At 35.1% G+C, this 22,311-nt stretch overlaps 1 protein-coding gene across 2 annotated transcripts in view; it reads right to left on the bottom strand.

The window, feature by feature from the left end:
• Positions 1-22,311, bottom strand: part of Remo (Remoulade) — a 338,339-nt gene that overhangs the window by 11,427 nt on the left and 304,601 nt on the right. For both annotated transcript variants that reach the window (XM_090393156.1, XM_090393157.1), the window contains exons 16-17: positions 19,264-19,449; positions 3,697-3,879 (exon numbers count right to left, since the gene is read on the bottom strand). In XM_090393156.1, the coding sequence (XP_090249282.1) occupies positions 3,697-3,879; positions 19,264-19,449 (369 nt within the window). The remainder of the gene's footprint in view (positions 1-3,696; positions 3,880-19,263; positions 19,450-22,311) is intronic.

Here is a 22,311-nt window from a genome sequence, read left to right as displayed (position 1 = left end):
AAACACTGTGTAAAACTAGCTAAACAAAAAGTCATGGGAGGACTTTGACAAGAACATAGAAAATAAATATCAAGAAGGTGGCAAAATATTTTGGAGGTTATTGAAAAAGCTTAGAAATGGAGGAAAGAGTACTGTAAAAGGAGTTACAGATGATAAAGGTGACATTAAAACGGGAGAAAAAGATATCCTTGACGTATGGAGTAATTACTTCGAGAAATTGCTAAATGAAACAAGCAGTGATAGCACAGTGGTAAAAAACACTCAACAGGCATACAGTCAGGAATACATATCCATATCTGAAGTAGAAAATGCCATCAAAGGCTTAAAATGTGGAAAGGCAGCAGGAGTAGATGATATTCGACCAGAAATGTTGAAGTATGGTGGTATAAAAGTCTTGCAGTGGCTGCACTGCATAGTTCAGAAGGCCTGGATAGAGGGACGAATTCCCGATATTTGGAGTAGAGCTCTCATAGTACCAATATATAAAAAGGGGAATAAAACTGAATGTGAGAATTACAGAGGTATTTCGCTACTGAGTGTTCCTTGAGAAAAAATGGTTGAGAAGAATTGTGGAATTAAAGCTTGGTGAAGAACAAGCTGGATTCTGGCCAATTAGAGGCTGTCAGGAACAGATCTTCACTTTACGACAAATAGTGGAGAAATCATGGGAATATAACAACGATCTCTGTTTGATGCCAAGGTGCCAAGAGAGAAGCTATTCAATACGCTACAGTTATATGGTGTCAATGGAGCATTATATCAAGCAATAATTAGTCTTTATTTGAGTTGTAAGTCAGCAGTTAGAATTGAAGGAAGTACAGGAAGATGGTTTAATGTTAAATCTGGTGTGAGACAAGGATATACATTATCCCCTCTGTTATTCATTATCTATATGGATCACATTATGAAGGATAGTGTTATTAAACATGATATCAAAATTGGAGTTGTTAATGTCAGCTCTTTGCTTTATGTGGATGATGTTATACTTCTAAATAAATCCGCTACAAGTCTGCAAGATTCTCTGACTAAATTGAATAGCAGTTGTAATAGATATGGTATGAAGGTCAGCAATAAAAAGACAAAGACAATGAAAATAGGCAGAATCATTGAAAATGTCAACTGTGTTGTGAATGGAGAACCTGTGGAACAAGTAAAACATTTCAGCTACTTAGGCACAATTTTTACTGAAGATGGTAAACTAAATATAGAAATAGACAACAGAATCAGCAAAGCTGGTATGGTGGGAAGTCAATTGAATAAATTCATATGGAATAAGAAAGAAATTAGTCGGAACACTAAATTAGCTGTATACAAGACTGTGTTCAAACCAATTTTAACTTATGGATCTGAGAGCTGTGTCAGAAGTAAAACACTTGACCAAAGACTAGAGACCGCAGATATGAGAGTCCTGAGAAAGATTAGAGGCGTGAACAGATGGCATCAATGGCAATATCATATTAAAAATGAGGATATTAGGAAAGAACTTGACATTGTCAGCATCCAGGAATGCATTAGCAGAGCTAATCTCAGGTGGTATGGTCATTTAAACAGAATGGGTGAGGAAAGATTGGCAAAACAAGTGTTCTCTGCCAGGTTGGCAGGAAAACGACCCAGAGGAAGACCAAGATATAGGTGGTTTGATAGGGTACAAAGTGCCTTAGATGACAGAAATATAAGATCTGATAATATTGGAGTCTTGACAAGTAACAGATTGATCTGGAGGAAAATTGTAGATAGGAAGTTAGTAATGATGTAAATTTTTCATGTAGTACTATCATATCCTGTACACCGCTTGAGAATACATGGCAGGAATTTGATGATGATGATCTATCGCTTACAAACCTATTGATGACATTTTCAATAAATTTCTTCTTTATCACTTCCTCTTCTAGTTTCTTCCTGTGCACACTAATCATACATAAACCTGATAAGTGCATTTCTGAGACAACGTACCCTTAACCACGTTTTCATACATCTCAAGTTGCTGAAACCTCTTTCAATGGTACAGGTTGTAACAGGTAATGCCATACCAATAGTTATTGCCAAATTAATAGAAGAGAAATAGTCGCAATGTTCCAAAACTTCTTTAAAGTTTGGGGAATATCAGTCGAAAGAAAATTTGTCCATTTTTCTTACCACATTGTTGCCTCTATTTCTAAATATTGTAAATTGTATTTTTCGCTTATTCTTTTGACGTTGTTTTCAAACTTTATTTTATCTATTTTTTTTAGAATAATTCTTGGGATGAAACTGAAATACTGAAAATGCTATTTCGTTATCCAAGGAAAATGTAGATTTTAAGGATGAAATTAAGAATCTAAGTATGGGATAAATATTGATTGCCGATAAAAGTCTTCAGGTGTGATTTTAGGATAATTGCATTTATATTTCTGTATGTAATAAAATTTTAAGACAGACAAAGCATCCCATGGTCATTGGTGTAAAGTTACATATCTCAATCACCTTTATGATTATAATTTGTGGAATTTTTTACTCGATCTCAGGGGGAGTGTCCCGTTTACCCCCCTCTGCAGATGCCCATGGTGGCCACCCTTCACAGCAATACTGTGCTCACAATAATGTTCATTTATACTGTTTATAATGATGTCCAGGAGCTCAGTTGGTAATAAAAACCTTTACTCTTGTAAAGGCTCCTCCAAGTCCCTCAAGGCCTTTGGGAAAGTGGGTTGGCAACAACACGTCTGCTAGAACATTCCAGACATGTTCGATAAGATTACAGTCAAGCGACCTAGCTGGCCAGTCCAAATGTATGATAGTCTCTTCTTGAAGATATTGGTCCATGAGCTTTACTCAATGATGATAAGCATCATCTTCTAGGATAAATGTCTTCTCCATACACTGGAACACAGACAAACATAAGGATCTAGGACCTCGTCACTATAAGCTGAAGCATTCATGGTTCAACAAGGAAGCACATATAGGTCAGTGCATCCACCCAATGAGAAATCCCCCCCAAAAAAAACCACCATGCTACCATCACAAATGTCCCTTTCTCAGATAATTAGATGGATGATAACATATCCCTGGTTCTCTCCAGATAAGAGCATGCATGATATATCTTTGTAGAGTAAATCAGGACTTGTCTATAAATAATGCCGACCCCCATTGTTCTTGGATCCAGGTTGATGCGGAGTCTGACTTTGGCCCATTTCAAACATCCCCTCCTGTGGCATGGGGGATAGGGACATGCAGACTACTGGATGTCTAGCATACAGACCACCTTCGTGAAGCCTTCTGGGCACAGTGGGAGCAGATACCAATGTTCCTCTAGCAGCTGATATGAGATTAGATCATAGCTGATTCAGAAGTAGCACTCCTGTTTAGATGGGCAGATAATTAGAAATATTGATCACTCACCATGGTTGTAACCCTTGGTCTTCCTTTATTTTATCTCTGGAATGCTGTTTGTGACAGTTGGAATTTTTCTTAATTTATGGAAACCAGAATATTCCCTTAAAGAAACAAGGGAGAATCAAATGCTTCATTTGTGTTTTTAGCAATTCTGGAGCTGCAAATTTTAAAACTATAAGCTATGTATGCTATGAATTAATTGCACTGAATTATTTTTCTTAACTAATCTTTTAAATTCTATGAATGTTTTGACACAATACGATCTCAGTCTTTATTTTCTTAATTGTTTGAATTATCAAAAAAAAAAAAAAAAAAAATACATACTAGAAATGTCCTCCATAGTTATCAAGATGAACAGCTGCAGAAATACCACAAACAATGGTAGCCACACCCCAACCTAAAAGGTAAAATCTTAACATTGGTTTAGGAGGAAGAGCATAATCAGGTAGTGGTTCATCTGGTGGAGGTGGTGGAGCATCTGTTTTTGTTAGCTTCTTATGTAGATTGCTGTAATGGCAGATGCAATTCATTATTCATATAATCTAAACAAAAGTTGAGAGTACTAATCTGTAAGAGATCTTACTCCCCCCCCTGCAAAGAATTTATATCAGTGTTTATCATATGTTGTCTCTATTATAAAAATTAAATAAAAAAAGAAAATATACAAACTATGCCAATTACAGATATAAACTGGGGGGGGCCAAAATTTAATTGCCATTAAATCAGTGTTCATTACAACATAGTAAATTGCAAATATATAACTTATATATATCATGATTACAAAAAATTTATTATTTGCAAACAATTTTTGCTCATTAAAGTAACACATAACTGTATATGCACCCAAAATTCTAAGATATTGGGAAGATGCTGCAAAAATTATTCAAATACTCTTATCCATTTTAATATTATATATGTGCAACAAAACCAGAGAAGGTTTGGTAAATGACAACAGTTATGTATAATAATGAAAATGGGACATATCATGGTTTAGCATAATTGAGTTCCGGCAAGATACTTTCAGAGGACAAAATACTGGTCAGTCAGTAAAATTTTAATTGTAATGTATTTAAAGTATTGAAAAAATCAACTAAATTAAAATGATTAAAAGACCAAAACATGATGGTGAGAGAAGAAAAAGAGAAAAGTCAGACAAACCATATTAACTAATGAAAAGAATTAGTAAAGTGCAGTCAGGGAAACTAAACCAAACTAGGGTTTACAAAAGTGTGAATGCATGAATTCATGCTTTGTAAACCCTTCAGTTCAACTTCATGATGAGAGGAATATTTATACTGCTTTGCAGATGAGTTAGCCAATCTCATACGAAGGTAGTAAGCTTTTTTTTTTCTCCAAGGAAATCAGGTTTTTCATTTTACAAACTGAGTCAGTGTAAACTGACAATCCCAATACATACTCTTGAACTTCTCACATAACTACTTTGTTTACATAGAAATACTGGCCACAATTACAAAAGGTGAAAGTTTTGATTTGGTTTGATTAGAATTATGGCCAAAACAACTAAGAATATAAGGTCAGTATGTCTATTAATTAACTGTGTATTATTCTCTGGCCAGTTGCAGGTTTTGTCAAATGAAACACCCTGCTACCTCTGCATGAGGCATGCTAACTTACCTTCAGTTAAAATCTTTTATAAAGGTTTCCTGTATCTTAGATTAGATTTGAGTAAAGGTCTTGTCAACTGTAGAAAAAAAAATACTGCATCATTCTTGCAACTCTGTTATGGAAGCAAAAGATGGAAGGAAGACAATGTTCAGCAGGCCTCTATGCAAGATTCAATCCAATGCCTTGGAACTATCAAGAATCAACATATTTCCAAACTTTTCTATGGTATGTATTAAGCAGTCTAGGCAAGCATATCCATGCCATGCAATCTGTAAAGAGTGGTTATTAATGAATTTACACATTATTTTAATGGGCCAATGTGGGGAATGGAGTGATAAATTGATGGTATATATCATCATCATCAAATTCCTGCCATGTACCCTCAAGGGGTGTACAGGATATGACAGTACTACATGAAAAAATTACATCATTACTAACTTCCTATCTACAATTTTCCTCCAAATCAGTCTGTTACTTGTCAAGACTCCAACATTATCAGATCTTATATTTCTATCGTCTAACGCACTTTGTACCGTATCAATCCACCTATATCTGGGTCTTCCTCTGGGTCGTTTTCCTGCCAACCTGGCAGAGAACACTTGTTTTGTTAATCTTTCCTCTCCCATTTTATTTAAGTGACCATACCATTTGAGATTAGCTCTGCTAACGCATTCCTGGATGCTGACAATGTCAAGGTCTTTCCTAATATCCTCATTTTTAATATGATATTGCCATTGATGCCATCTGTTCACGCCTCTAATCTTTCTCAGGACTCTCATATCTGTGGTCTCTAGTCTTTGGTCAAGTGTTTTACTTCTGACACAGCTCTCAGATCCATAAGTTAAAATTGGTTTGAACACAGTCTTGTATAAAGCTAATTTAGTGTTCCGACTAATTTCTTTCTTATTCCATATGAATTTATTCAATTGACTTCCCACCATACCAGCTTTGCTGATTCTGTTGTCTATTTCTATATTTAGTTTACCATCTTCAGTAAAAATTGTGCCTAAGTAGCTGAAATGTTTTACTTGTTCCACAGGTTCTCCATTCACAACACAGTTGACATTTTCAATGATTCTGCCTATTTTCATTGTCTTTGTCTTTTTATTGCTGACCTTCATACCATATCTATTACAACTGCTATTCAATTTAGTCAGAGAATCTTGCAGACTTGTAGCGGATTTATTTAGAAGTATAACATCATCCACATAAAGCAAAGAGCTGACATTAACATCTCCAATTTTGATATCAGGTTTAATACCACATTCCTTCATAATGTGATCCATATAGATAATGAATAACAGAGGGGATAATGTACATCCTTGTCTCACACCAGATTTAACATTAAACCATCTTCCTGTACTTCCTTCAATTCTAACTGCTGACTCACAACTCAAATAAAGACTAAGTATTGCTTGATATAATGCCCCATTGACACCATATAACTGCAGCGTATTGAATAGCTTCTCTCTTGGCACCTTGTCATTTGCCTTTTCCAAATCGACAAAACAGATCTAATTACAGATCTTTAAATTACAGACCTAATTACTAATTACAGACCTAATTAAATACAGATCTTTGTTATATTCCCATGCTTTCTCGACTATTTGTCGTAAAGTGAAGATCTGATCCTGACAGCCTCTATTTGGCCTGAATCCAGCTTGTTCTTCACCAAGCTTTTCTTCCACAATTCTTCTCAACCGTTTCTCAAGTATACTTGCATAGATCTTGCCAGGAACACTCAGTAGGGAAATACCTCTGTAATTCTCACATTCAGTTTTATTTCCCTTTTTATATATGGGTACTATGAGAGCTCTACTCCAATCATCGAGAATTCGTCCCTCTGTCCAGGCTTTCTGAACTATGCAGTGCAGCCACTGTAAGACTCTTATACCACCATACTTCAGCATTTCTGGTCGAATATCATCTACTCCTGCTGCCTTTCCACATTTCAAGCCTTTGATGGCTTTTTCTACTTCAAGTATGGATATGTATTCCTGACTGCATGCCTGGTCAGTGTTTTTTATCACTGTGCTGTCATCACTGCTTGTTTCATTTAGCAGTTTTTCAAAGTAATTACTCCATACTTCAAGGATATCTTTTTCTCCTGTTTTCATTTCACCTTTATCATCCCTAATACCTTTTACAGCACTCTTTCCTCCATTCCTAAGCTTCTTCAACAACCTCCAGAATATTTTGCCACCTTCTTGATATTTATTTTCTATATTCTTGCCAAAGTCCTCCCATGACTTTTGTTTAGCTAGTTTTACACACTGTTTAGCTTTCTTACATTTGTCTCTGTATTCTGTAAGAGTAAAAGCTGACTTATTTGCCAGGAACTTTTGATATGCTTTCTTCTTTTCCTTCACTGCCTCTTTAACTTCCTGTGTCCACCAGGGAGTTCTGATTTTTTTATCCTTGCACACAACCTCACCACATGCCTCTCTGGCAGAATCAATCAATATTTCCTTCAGAGTTTGCCACTGAATCTCGAAGGTTTGATTCCTGTTCTCAAACTCTTTCATTTTCTTTTCAATAATATTTCTGTATTTTAGTCTACAGTTCACATCTGAGAGCTGCTCAACTTTTATTCGCTTTAAAACTTTCTTACATGTTATTATTCTTTTCAATATGAAATTCAATTTTATCCTGCTCAAGACTAAATAGTGATCACTTCCAATTTCAAATCCTCTGTACACTCTGGTGTCCTGCACCAGGGAGAAAACATCACTATCAACAATAACATAGTCAATGAGACTTTTCTTATTCCTTGCCTCTTCTCTCCATGTGAATTTGTGCACATTTTTGTGTTGGAACATGGTGTTAGTAATAATCAGTCCATGTCCTGAGCAGAAATCCAACAGATATTTGCCATTATTATTAGCTTTGCTCTTTTCTCCAAATTTTCCCACAATATTTTTGTATGTCTCACAATCATTTCCTATTCTACTATTTAGATCCCCAACAAGGACCAACTTTTCCTTTTTCATTGTGTCAGTTGCTTTTTCTAAAGCCTCAAAAAATTCCTCCACTTCTACCTTAGTAGAACCTTCTGTGGGACCATAGGCACAAATAAGTCTCATTGTCCAGTTCCCCATTCTCATATTTGCCCACATTACTCTACTTGAGACTGACTGCCATTCAAGAAGATTAGCCTCGTATTTTGTGTTGAATACTATGGCTACTCCTTCTTTTCCTTGATTGTCATTGCCTGAATATAACATTTTGTATTTATTGCTCAGAAAGATCTCACCAGTTTTGGTCTTTTTTGTTTCAGTCACCCCTATTATGTCGATCTGGTACTTATCTAATTCCTCAGCTAGCTCCATTTCTTTGCCATTCAGGCTTCTTACGTTGATAGTACCGATCTTTAACTCTGGTGATGTTGAGTTGGGGTTTGTTTTCAGATTTGTTCCAGTAGCTGACTTTTCGCTGTTCACCCTGGTTCCCTGGCGAAAACAACGGGGGCCTTGTTTAATCGGGCGACGCCCCAGCCGCCATGAAATTTTGTCATGTTGTACCATCATTTTTTATTTTGGTTTAACCAATAAGAATACAATTTGGTCGGCTAAATCCCAAATTTTCAGCCCATCCTCGTTCGTTCAGTATCAAAGTAGATACCCAACAGGGTGCACCACGAGAAGGTGAGGATTGGACATTAGGTCAGAAGCTCTGGTCGGTTCTCCGCATTCCTTTAAAGGCTATGTGGAGGTCTCCTCTCAGTTATACAGCTTTGACCCTTAAGCACCCCGATGGTATATATATATATATATATATATATATATTGGAATGAACTGAACTATAATGCTTCCTACAAAGCTGATGTCAGATGAGTATGATTTGGTTTGGGTAAAGGTTTCGTGGGAGAAGGAGAGCTAATGTCACAGTGCAGCAATACAGATTATAGCACATAACGTTAATAAATAAAGCAACAGCAAAAATACAGTGGTACAGAACAAGCATACAAACAAGCACATGTAAAAAGATGTACAAACCAGGAAGTATAAAAAAGTATAATAGCAAGTGCAAAAAGTTCATCAAAAGCATAAATCCCTGCACTTAAACATACCTCAACGAAGATCTGTCTTTTCAGAACTTATGCTGAAAGAGTTGGAGCACCGGTAGAGCCAATTATAACTGTGTATATGTTACTGGCAAAGTGTGAAAAGCAGGCATTCTATAGAATGCTTAGGCGTTTTTTGACAAAGTATGAAATGTCTAGGTTTTTTTTTTTATATTTTACATACTTTCGCTAGGCATTGCATAGAATGACAAATACTATTTCGGCTATACTTTCATTTTGAAGTTTTCAATTTTGCTGCCATGGGGAGGTTAGGTGCTGGTGGTTGTTATGAGTGTGACATACGATGGTTTTGATCGACTTGAAACTGCTGAAGGAATTTTAAACCAACTCTATGCCAGATCACAATTCAATTTATGTCTCAAGAACTTACTGAGAGTTGGAGACGTTCTGGAGTGGCATTTTGAATTGCACTTAACAGCTTCTTTCATACAAAAGCACTTCAAATTTCAGCACTTGGTCTTGCAAGTACACCTCAAGAACCCTTGGCCACTACCCGTGGACTGAGCGGAAGCGGCTGACTGGAGAGCTATTTTGTGGTCAGGAACATCTTCTCCAACTCTCAGTAAGTCCTTAGGCCATAAAGTGAATTGTGATCCGGCATAGAGTTGGTTTAAAATTCTTTCGGCAGTTCCAAGTCGGTAAAAACCACCGTCTGTCACACTCATAACAACCGCCAGCACCTAACCTAATCTAACCTCCCCATAGCAGAGTAAAATTTAAAACTTCAAAATGAAAATATAGCCGAAACAGTATGTAAAATATATAATAAAAAAAAAAAAACCAGACATTTCATACTTTGGATCTGGCATAGAGTTGGTTTAAAATTCCTTCAGCAGTTCCAAGTCGGTAAAAACCATCGAGTGTCACACTCATAACAACTGCCAGCACCTAACCTCCTCATGGCAGCAAAATTTAAAACTTCAAAATGAAAATATAGCTGAAATAGTATTTTTTGTCATTCTATATAACGCCTAGGAAACGCATGTAAAAAAAAAAAAAAAAAAAAAAAAAAAAAAAAAAAAAAAAAAAAAACATTTCCTACTTTGTCAAAAAACGCCTAGGCATTCTATGGAATGCCTGCTTTTCACACTTTGCCGGTATATATTGGAGAGTCATAAAGAAGAGTTCCTGTATCTTCCAATTCAGCCTAGTAAAGACGGCACTTTCAAGCAAGCTATACTTGGTAAAATCACAAAAGTGAGTGACCGATCAGTCAGAAATTAGCCCCAAAATTCCAGATAACCAGGAGCAACTTTCCCAGTCAAATACTGATAGAACAACATCAGCTGAAATTACCAATAATGAACCTAGTATAACAAGTGAACAGATACAAGACAAAATGCAAAATTGTGAAACTGTTCTACAAGGAGAAACTGGAGAAGAAACAGAAAAGCAAGTAAGACAACTGAAAGACCTTAATATGCAGACAAAATCATCAAAAAGGAAAGATAAATTAATACAAAACATTGAGAATAAACAAAAAAAATTAAAAAAAAAAAGGAAACTACATCTAAAAGAAACAGAAGTAATAAAAAAATATAAAGATGGAAAAGGTTGTGGATCATCAAATGAAAACCCTTCAGGCTCAGAAGAGTTTATGGACTATGAAGAACCATTTCATGCTAATAAAGGGAAAGGGAGATATACAATTAAAGAAAATATAATAAAGTTTATTGATTCAATGTTTTCTCGGTATGATTATCATTTTCATGAAAAGAAAATAACTAGCTTCCAAATCAAGAATGATAGGCATGAAATTGAAATAATGGAAAAAAAAAATTGCAAGAAACTGGAAAACAGTTTACAAGACGCAGGCTATATAATTGCTCCTTCATACATTGAAGATCTCATCATGTTCATCCAAAATTTAGAAGTTAGACTTACCAGTGACACTTCATTAATCATAGCATCTCCTTTCTGCATTGCCTCATTAAATAAACGAGGATTCCACGGGCAAATTAAACAAGAAACTATATGGAAACTTATGCTACAACATAATATCGGGTTATTGTTTCTCCAAGAAACATACTTCTACAGATATAAAGATATAAAAACTTTAACAGACGGATGTTCACTTCTTTCTTATTGGAACTTTGGAAAATTTAACAGGGCTGGAGTAAGATTTCTTATTCTTGTCCCCCCCTCCCTCCTTGGGTCATTCTATAATATCCAAAGGAATGCAGAAGGGAAAATCTTGACAATAAACTGTGGATGTGTAATAAGGTTTATAAATGTTTATACTCCATCCAATGGAATAGTTAGACAAAAATTCTTCCAGGAATTGGAGCATAATTTATACAGTGCCCAATACATCATAGCAGTTGGAGACTGGAATTGTATTGAAAACCCCACATTAGACAAAATATGAGGACACCCCAGGAGTGGAAAAGTGGGATATGTACAGTTAAAAACATGTCTCAACAATGCTCAACTAGTAGGCATACGGAGAATTCGCAATCCTAATCTCCAGAGCTTACATGTATATGAATCAAGGTAGTACCCATCTTGATCAAATTTATATCTTCTTCCCTGATAAATAGGATAATGTAGCAACATCATTAGAAATATTAACATAGAGATAGAAGCAGAAAGTCAGAAACAAGTAGAAGAAAGAAATTTTAAGATAAGAATACAGCAACTTAGCAGATAATCCTTCAGTTGCATTCTTCAACAGACTATTCATAAATTCTGCAAAGAAAGGACCATTACTCAAATCTGCGTTGATGGTGAAGACATGTCCATCATTCAAGACATCCTTGACTCCTTTCAAAAACAAAAATCTGTTTGAAGACAAGAGTACTGTTGGAAATTATAACCTGTAGAATATTAATGGCTTCCTGTTCATACACATTACATCACATTATAGGCTGTGGTAACTTCAGTCTCCATCTGAAGTTACCACAGCCTATAAAGAATGCCAGACAAGAAAATCCCCAGGACCTGATGGTCTAGGGATAAAACTTTACCGTGAGATGTGGTATATTCTTCTCATTCTAGTTATACTGTTTAATTCTTTTCTCTTATCAGGACACATACCAAGTGAATTTGCAGCAAGCTATACTGTCCTCATTCCGAAACCTAATTGAAATCACGCTTTAATCAGCAGCTGGAGACCTATTTCTCTGTCTAACACTGAGTACAAGATATTTTTCTGCATTATCAATAACAGGCTCAAAGTGAGAATGAGATACATAATTAAAAGCACACAGGTGTGTGGAGTTCCAGACCAAGCAGTAGAATTTAATCTATTTCTACTACATGATCTAATCTGCTTAGTTAATACAAAAAAGCAGCCAATGGCAGTGCTATTTATAGACCTTACTCAAGCATTTCATAATGTCCGCCATCCCTTTCTGTTCCACATCCTCCAGCAAACTTCTGTAGTTAAAAAGCTGCTATCCTTTATCAAAGAGGTCTGTGGCAATTCAACTACTCACTTCCTAGTTAATGGGTTACTGTCAGATCTGGTCAAAATTCGAAAAGGAGTCAAATTAGTCCTCTTAGTCCACTGCTCTTTGCACTGGTACTTGAACCTTTCTTACAGGAAGTCAACAATACACATGCTGTGCAAGGAATAACAGTTCCTTCAACTATGAAGGAAAATAAGATAAAATTTTCCCACTACGTACTGTTTTACTGTTTAATTCTTTTCTCTCATCAGGACACATACCAAGTGAATTTGTAGCAAGCCATAATTCAAAGTGCCCACTACATCATCAGCATATGCTGATGATGTAGTGGGTCATCATATCTCATGTAATCTTAAATGAGGGATGCTTTTTCTGTCTTAAAATTTTATTATGGGTTGGTCTGTTTCAGTTCTATGGTTCTATGGCTACCCGGCCCACGGCTGGGTAGCCATAGAACACGTGTTTTATTGCAGCAATAAAGCACGAGTTCCTGTTTTTGGTTCATCTTTTTCTGATTTGTGAAAAAAAATGAACTGTTGTGAACAGCGACAGTGTTCATTTGCCTGCTGTGTCTAGTGAATCACTGAGTGAATTGTAAATTTATAGTGAAACAAATTTAAACAGAAAAATACATTTTTAAACTGAAATAATTTGATTTAGGATTTTGGGATTAATTAGTTGATTTTTAATAAAATATGCTGGTCAATTTTTTTATATATGAAATTGTGCTAAAAACTTTATTAATTCCGAGTACTTTTTTCCCCCAAGAATTAAAGATCATTAAAATCGATGTAAAATGAAAATAATGTATTTATAATTTACATTGACAAATAATTACATCAATAATTAAAAAATTTATTGATGTAATTATTTGTCTCTAAGCTTTGCACCCACTTGGAAAATTTTCTGCGAACGCCCTGCATACAGTCAAATTGATGCGAAATTTGTAGCGCGGGTTGCATAACCCACACGACAGCACACCCAACTGAAATGGGCACGCGACGCCACTCGATTTAATTTATATTTTTTTTGGTATTTTGGAAAAATTCAGCAAGATCAGTGGATTAACTACTAATGCAGACAAGACAAAATTAAAAGTTTTTGGAAAATGGGATTTTGGAGGCATTCCTTTTGGATTAACCCCTAAGAGAGAACCCCTCATGATACTTGGAATTCCCTTCTCCACTTACCCAATATTACCAGTTCAAGAACTTCTATAAAAGAACTTTGAAACCTTAGAAGACTAGAAAATATGGCCACCTTCCTTTTCTTCTAAAGCCATAGTACTCCAATCCATAATCTTTCCTGCTCAATTGTACATAATAAATAAAGACTGTGCGATTTTTTGGTCCAGCTGATACCAATAAGTTAAAAAGAATTTCTTCAACTTCAACTTTCAAAGAAGCATGGAGGATTTGGGCTTCCAGTCTTAAAATTCTGCTATTTAAGCAATATAGCTTCAAAAATCCATAAAATATTGCAGACCAATCACATATGTGCAGACTTTCTGCTGTACTATTTGGGTTTTCATCTTCCCGTTTGGAGTAAAGGATTATAAAGGTCCAAAAGCTGAGATTGTTGCTGAATACTACAACACTCTGTGCTTAACTCTAAGACTGCTACAGCACTCTGGCATTGACATTCTTTCCATTAAAAAAAGTAAAATTTGATATAAAGAAATCTTTAATCTCTTTCAGTGTGAACTTCCACAGTTGGGTACTGACAACAATACTTCGTTCATAACTTATTGAAGTTCCAAGGATACCCTAACAGGAGAGATTTTGCTTCTAGAATTACATATGGTTGCCTTCCAGTCAATACCATCAAATGGAGGTACTTTAACATCAGAGATCCAACCTGTGACATCTGTTACCGATTGGAAAAAGTAGAACGTGCATTCTACAGCTGCCTTCTTGCCCTGCATATTTGGAACAGATTATATAATGTATTGGGCATTCCATTACTTACAACAGAAAAGGTTATTTTTTTACAGTACCTACCACCTGTCAGCAATGGGAAGAGAATTTTGATTTTTATAATTAATGAATTAAAATACCATTTATGGAAGGTTAGAAAGAAACATGGATTTGAAAACCAGCAATATGACATCCAAATGCTTTATAATATTGTATTGTGGAAATTTTATTTCAGTCAGATGATTTTTGTATTTAGAAAGAAGCAGTCTAGGAGATATCAAATTTTTGACTAGATGGTGTAAGTCCACCAACACTATGCAATATTCACCGGGGGGGGGGGAATAAAATTCTCTATTTGCTATGAGAGGTTTTTTTTTTAAAAAAAAAAATAGTTGCATCCTCTTAATTCAATGTGGTCTTATAGTCAGTTGCAGGATGACTGAAGAGAGCAAACGCAGGCAGAGAAGGAAAATTCTACTTTTGAGAGAAACTTGTGACATGAAATTAAGAATTATCTACACGTTAGTAAAAGAAAAGTATATTTAATATACTGCGAGATATTTCAGTTTGAAAATAATAAACTCATAAAATCATCAGTGGCTTGATAGAAAAGGGTTTTTACAAGGGACAATACAAACAATTGATCCTTCAAAATTAGAATGAGCTGCATGATGTTACATCACTAATTACATTATCATTTCTCTGAAGAAAGGTAAACATAAGAGTGCAGAATAAATTACATGTATAAATTTACAATGTCATACAAAAAACTTAATTTATAAAATCATATTAAAGATAAACGTTCAACTATGTCTCTTCCTAGTGTATGCCAAGTTCCATGCGATTGCTATCTTTCTTACTTTGAACAAACCAGATGCTCTATAGAAAAAAGAATATCAATATTATATTCTTCACAACAAATTCAATAAGTCTGGATTAGCACAACACGGAATAGAGACAACCCACAACATTCTCTGGTCCAAAACTCGCCTTCTACACAGATGTTGGTATAAATTCGAATGCCTATTCAAAGAGAGTGCTTAGGCCTTACTGCAACGCCCTAACTTGAATCGGAATGACTGCCTATCCTTGTCAAAAATATGGGAAAGTTTGATCCGAATAACACATTAATTTTTTTTTTTAAATTAAAACCTTCTAGATATTACATCTGTCTAATGATATCTTTAACATGATTTTATAAATTAAGTTTTTTGCATGACAGTGTAAATTTATACATGTAATTTATTCTGCACTGTTATGTTTACCTCTCTTCAGTGAAATGATATCGTGATTAGTGATGTAACATCACCTGGCTCGTTCTAATTTTGAATGACCAATTGTTTGTATTCTACCTTGTAAAAAACTGTTTTCTGTCAAGCCACTGATGATAGTTGTTATTTTCAAACTGAAATATCTGGCAGTATATTAAATATACAGGAATACCTTGTATAGCGCGGTTTTGAACAACGCGGTTTTTATTATTCCATACACTAACATTGTCAACACTGACCGGAGACTCCTGGGCACCACAAGTGACAGTCGAGAGCCACGTTTATGCAGTAGTTATTCGATTGGCTCTCACGCAGACATGTTCTTTCCCTGCGGCATTTTATTATTTACATTAATATTAGTATTTAATATTTTTTATTATTTCAGTATGAGTGAAAAGAGACGAAACAAACAAGACACTGTTGGAGTAACAAAAAGACGCAAGTGATTGATATTAGAAAAGAAACTTGAAATTATAAAATGTCATGAGAATGGCGCTTCGTTTGCTAAAATAGCACGTGAGAATTCAATGAATGAGTCATCTGTACAAACAATTATTCAGAGCAAAGAAAAGACTAAACAACATGGAATGAGCACCTCTTCTTAAATGTCAAAAGTGATCATGAGAAATCAATCTTCTGCAATGGAAAATATGGAACGCCTTCTAATGATCTGGATTAAAGATTGTAATCAGAAAAAGATTCCTTTGAGTCAAATGATAATCCAGGCAAAAGCAACAAGTCTATATGACAAAATAAAAGAAAATGAAAGCGAAAATGAAGGAGGTACAACCAGTGAAACTTTTATAGCAAGTCGCGGGTGGTTCTACAGTTTCAAAAAGCGTATGGGACTCCATAACATAAGAATTCAAGGTGAAAGTGCAAGTGCTGACACTGAAACTGCAGAATGATTTCCCAATGAATTGAAGGAGCTTATTGAGAAGGAAGGCTACACAGATGATCAAATTTTTAACACTGACGAGACTGGCTTGTTCTGGAAAAGAATGCCATCGCGCACATTTCTAGCAGAGAAGGAAAAACACAAGCTGGGTATAAAGTGTCAAAAGACTGATTGATACTTTTACTAGGAGGTAATGCATCAGGTGATTTAAAATTGAAGCCACTGCTAGTGTACAGAACGGAAAACCCAAGAGCTCTTAAGGGCTTTACAAAGAACTATTTACCTGTTCATTGGCGTTCAAATAAAAAAGTGTGGGTGACTCATTCAATTTTCGAAGACTGGTTTAAAACTTGTTTTTGCCCTGAAGTTAAAAGCTATTGTAAAAAGAATTCCTTTTAAAAATTTTCTTTTATTAGACAATGCACCAGGCCATCCAACTCTATTAATTGACTTAGATGAAAATGTCAAGATTCATTTTTTCCCTTCAAACACAACATCAATTCTGCAGCCGATGGATCAAGGCATTATCTCCACTTTAAAGGCTTACTATTTAAGACGAACTTTTGCTCAAGCTATTAAAGCTGCAGAAGAAGAAGATTCTAGGACTTTGAGTGAAGTTTATTTTTCACTAGGTTAGACTATAATAAATTTAGTTTAATCCTTTATCCCAGTGAGAGCAAACAAAGTTTGCGCCTGAAAATATTTTCAGGACTGAATATAGTGTTGTACTATCTTACCTGGGTAAGTAGTACAACCCCAAGGCAACTCGTAGCAAAGGTGGGGCAAGCTACCAACACTCCTATCCCAGTATCTCCCATAATGCAAAACACATCTCCTTGTGGATATGTATACTGTTATGCATTAAGGGATTGGCCACTACCCAGAGTCGGAGATACCAGGCAGAAGCAATAGCAAGGTCATCTTTACCTACAGGAGTTGCCAAAAGGTTTGCCACCTTTTTTTATTAAATTACTCTGGATTTAGAGAAAGATGTTGAAAGTTTATTTTTCAATAGGTTAGACTATAATAAATTTACTTTAATCCTTTATCCCAGTGGGAGCAAACAAAGTTTGCGCCTGAAAATATCTAATGGATTGAATATAGTGTTGTACTATCTTACCTGGATAAGTAGTACAACACCAAGGCAACTCGTATAAGGGATGCAATCCCTTAATGCATAACAGTATACATAACCACAAGGAGATGTGTTTTGGATTATGGGAGATACTGGAATAGGAGTATTGGTAGCTTGTCCCACCTTTGCTTTGAGTTGCCTTGGTGTTGTATTAAATTCCCCACTTTGTTTTTTTAAAACTATTCCTATGTAGCCACTGAAGATGGTCTGTAATATTCAGACCGAAATATTTGGCAAATTAAACATTATTCTTCTGCTAATGTATATATATTTCTAATCATTATGTCACAAGTATCGTTAAAAAATCAAATTTATATTATTAGCATTTTATGGATGAGAAGTAGTGCCTAGAGTAAGAAAAAAAAGGACACCAAGTTTCTGCAGAAGGCTGAGGAAGCTTTAGATGAGATGTCCCTGTGCCAAGAAATGCCAAAATAATCTCTGGATCTGCACTTCCATAGTGCAGTCTCAAGGATATCATAACTTCCCTTCATTTGGAAAGACCAAGAAATTTTATTTTCCCCACCCATACAGAAAATCTGAAGCTTTGAATCCAGTGAAAAACTTTCTAAGGGCTTTCAGCTGAAGGAATTCAGCCATTCGGAGTGGACATGGTTTTTCTTCACATACGATGGACAAACAGGTTAGAGAATACAAGCAAATGATCAACATAGCAGACTATGCAGGACCAACAGATTTATATGAAGCCAATTGGCCATGACAGGCATTGAGCTTAACACTCTGATGGGAAAGTGAGGTGAGGATTCAATATCTAAATTTAAGATTTATTTATTTAATTTACTGAAATCTGTTCCTTTATCTTCACAGAAAGTTCCTTTTGCTCAGTATTGTGGAACTGTTTAGTTCTGGCAATTTTGAACAGCGTATGTAACTGATTATTTTATTTTATTTATATATTTATTATTATCTTTTTTTGTATCATTCTGTGGGTACAAAAAAGGATTATCAGGTTAACTGTTTTTCTTCCAAACACAACAAAACTAGTCCACTGTAGCAGATAGCACCAAGAGCTAAAACTAAATACATAAATTAATTTTTTTAAAAAATTAAATTAATAAAGGAAAAAAATTCATATTTAATTTATTCATTCTTATTTATTAATTTTAGTTACAATTGTTATGTAATCTTTTTTTCACTTCTAATTCAAGTTCTTAATTATGTTTAATCAGATTTTAAACTTCTGATACAACATTTTTTAAAAAATATATATTAAGATTTAACATATAGTAAGTATTCTCAAAGTCAGTAGTGTTGAAATAGCATATCTTTATAAGAAAATATGACTTCCGCAAAAATGAATTTTATAATTCTTTTTCCTTCATTTGTGTTCATAAGCATGACTTAGTAAATTTTTTTTCTTAAATTGTTTTAATTTCAATTGTTTAGCTGGAGTGAATTAGGAAAATAGTAAAGGTGAGGCCTTGTCAAATATTTATCAGCTAATAATTCTGAAAGAATGAAAATTTTAAGCACTTGTAATTCATTCTTTCATTTAGAAAAATTATACCATTTACATATAACTATTCTTACTTGATTGTGATAATCATCCAAAGCAGTGTGCACAAAGTAAGGTAATGAAGAAGCAGTCCAACACTCTGACACAAAGGAATGATATCTGTCTGACGGATACCCAAACTGAATATTATACACAGCATAATTATTGCAAGCCAGGTGTTGATGAGAGAATGTTTAGATTTTTTTGACATTTTTAATTGGCTAGAAAATAAAATAACTTTGATAACTAAAGCAGCTGTATAAAATTTTGTGGCTTTGAATAAATTATGACATAAATTTAAAACAGGATGTTATTTATCTAAAAAAAACTAGATCTGCAAAATTCTCAAAATACAATTTTAAAAACATTTAAGACCAGATTTTCTAATTAAATATTAGCAAATGACAACATTACTATTGGGCCAGAGTCTGGCCCAATAATAATGGTGTCATTTGCTAATACAGGATCATGAATGAAGAGGTGGCCATGGCACCAAAGATGCAATGTTAGCAGTATGAATATCAACATGTATGTAGATAATGATTTGTTTACGTGATAATATATATGAATAAATTTATAGCATAAATAAAGTTTTCACATATTTTTGTGTCTTGATGGAGAAAAGAAAATGCAAATACTTAATAGTAACTCCAGTATAAATAAACCCATTTGCAACACTTGCAATTGTGATACAATTCTTTACTATTTCATTTTGCAACAGCTGCTAACAAGCCCTTGATAACGTCAACTTGTTTTCTAAATCTTCATTTCTGTGACATCATCAAGTAAAAATATAATTTTAAATATGTTTTAACTTGTGTTCAGTCTTCTTGATTCAAGAAACTGCAACTGACTGTAGGCTATATGCAGCTTGCCTTTCAACACAAGGAATGACCTTGTTAAAACATGCACTTAAGTAACATGGGAATATGGATACATACACAGTTGTACTATAATACGTTGCATATACAGTATTAATGTCTGTGTGTGGAAAACATCTTCAAGAGCCAGCAAAATGAAAAATTTCTGAAGTCGAATTTCTGCAAAAACAGAAAAATGTGAAATTGGATTTAGTTGGGATAAGTAAAAAAGCGTTATATGCAAAGAGCTATGTAACTAACTAAAACAAATCCGTAATAGAATCAATGACAGTTTACAATTTTTACTTTTTTATGTAAATAAGCATAATGAAATTATATGTTAAATATCTGAGTGTATATTTATATATTAAAAGAACCGGTAATTAGTTTACGGAATTAACAAGATATATAAAGTATATTAATTAAAGGTAACTTTAATAAATAAATAAAATTTCGGCAACGTCACGTTGCCATCTTCAGGAACATAAAGATATGGTATGTGCACGCAGGCACTAACAAAAGCAAATGAGGAAGAAAGCAAGAAACTAATATTGTTCCTAAAGTCCTAATGGTGCCCTCTGGTGGGCTAATTTGGTTGACTTGGCAGTTGGGCTGAAGTTCTCAAAATGTAAGTCTCCCAAATTTGGGGTAGTTTCATGCACCCAAATTTGTTGAGGTTAGGAAAGTTTTTTAGAGCTGCTGAAGATTCCTTGAATAATCTTTCGTATTTAAACTTGCTGCGGTGTATTATTTTTGTTTTCTTCCAATGAATTCTATGGTGGGTATCTAAAGCATGGTCTGCCAGCCCAGAGCAGCTGTACTGGCGAAACCGGATGTAGTCTTTATGTTCTGAAATCCTGATATTTGTTGTTCTGCCTGTTTGGCCAAAGTAGGACAATTTGCAGCTGCAAGGGACCTGGTATACACCAGGTAGGTCTAGGGGAAGTGGTTGGTCTTTGGTAGAGCGGATAAGGGATGCCAACTTTTTATATGGTCTGTAACAAGAAGGTCATATTTTCTGAGGATATTGGTTATTTTCTCAGAGGTGCCCTGGATGTAGGGGATGGTGATAGATTTGGTGTAATCTTTATTGTGGAGGGGGGAGGGGGGTTGTGTTTACTGGTTTGAGTATTTTTTGGGGGTTATAGCCATTGGCTAAGAAAGTGTTGTGGATGTGGTTTAGTTCAGTAGTTAGGGCATTATCATCGGAGCAGATTAATTTTGCCCTGTTATATAGTGTTTTTATAACCCCATATTGTTGTGAAGGGGGGGGGGAGATTGCTGGTGAATGTATCTGCCAGTATGGGTGGGTTTTCTGTAAACAGAGAAAACCAAAGATCCATCAAGCTGGCGGGTGATTAAAGTGTCTAGGAAGGGGAGGGTGTTGTTTTCCTCTTTTTCTAAGGTGAACTGGACTCTGGGGTGTTGGTTGTTTAAGTGTTAGGAAGGAGTGGAGTGAGTCTGAGCCATGTGGCCAAATAGTGAACACATCATCCATGTAACGAAGCCAAATAGTGGGTTTTTGCGGGGCGGAGTTTAAGGCTTTCTCTTCAAAGGTCTCCATAAAGAAATTGGCCAAGGGTGGGGAAAGTGGTGAACCCATGGCTGTCCCCTCTATCTGTTCGTAGAACTTTCCTTGCCAAACGAAATAGCCTGAGTTCATTGTGAACTGAAATAGGGCTGAGATATCGGGAGGAAACTTGGCTTGGATGAGCTCTAGGGTTTCTTTGAGTGGGACATTAGTGAATAGGGAGGAGACATTGAAATAATACACCGCAGCAAGTTTAAATACGAAAGATTATTCAAGGAATCTTCAGCAGCTCTAAAAAACATTCCTAACCTCAACAAATTTGGGTGCATGAAACTACCCCAAATTTGGGAGACTTACATTTTGAGAACTTCAGCCCAACTGCCAAGTCAACCAAATTAGCCCACCAGAGGGCACCATTAGGACTTTAGGAACAATATTAGTTTCTTGCTTTCTTCCTCATTTGCTTTTGTTAGTGCCTGCGTGCACATACCATATCTTTATATTCCTGAAGATGGCAACGTGACGTTGCCGAAATTTTATTTATTTATTAAATTTATTTATTAAAGTTACCTTTAATTAATATACTTTATATGCGTTGTTAATTCCGTAAACTATTTACCAGTTATGTATGACCAACGTATAAGCCTTGCTACTAGAATATTAAAAGAAAGTTAATAGTAAATGGAAGTTAA

Source organism: Typopeltis vanoorti, chromosome 5, assembly GCF_054136105.1.
Source record: "Typopeltis vanoorti isolate ZY-2024b chromosome 5, IOZ_Tvanoo_1.0, whole genome shotgun sequence".
Lineage (NCBI taxonomy): Eukaryota > Metazoa > Arthropoda > Arachnida > Uropygi > Thelyphonidae > Typopeltis > Typopeltis vanoorti.
This window is presented reverse-complemented; position numbering and strand designations above follow the sequence as displayed.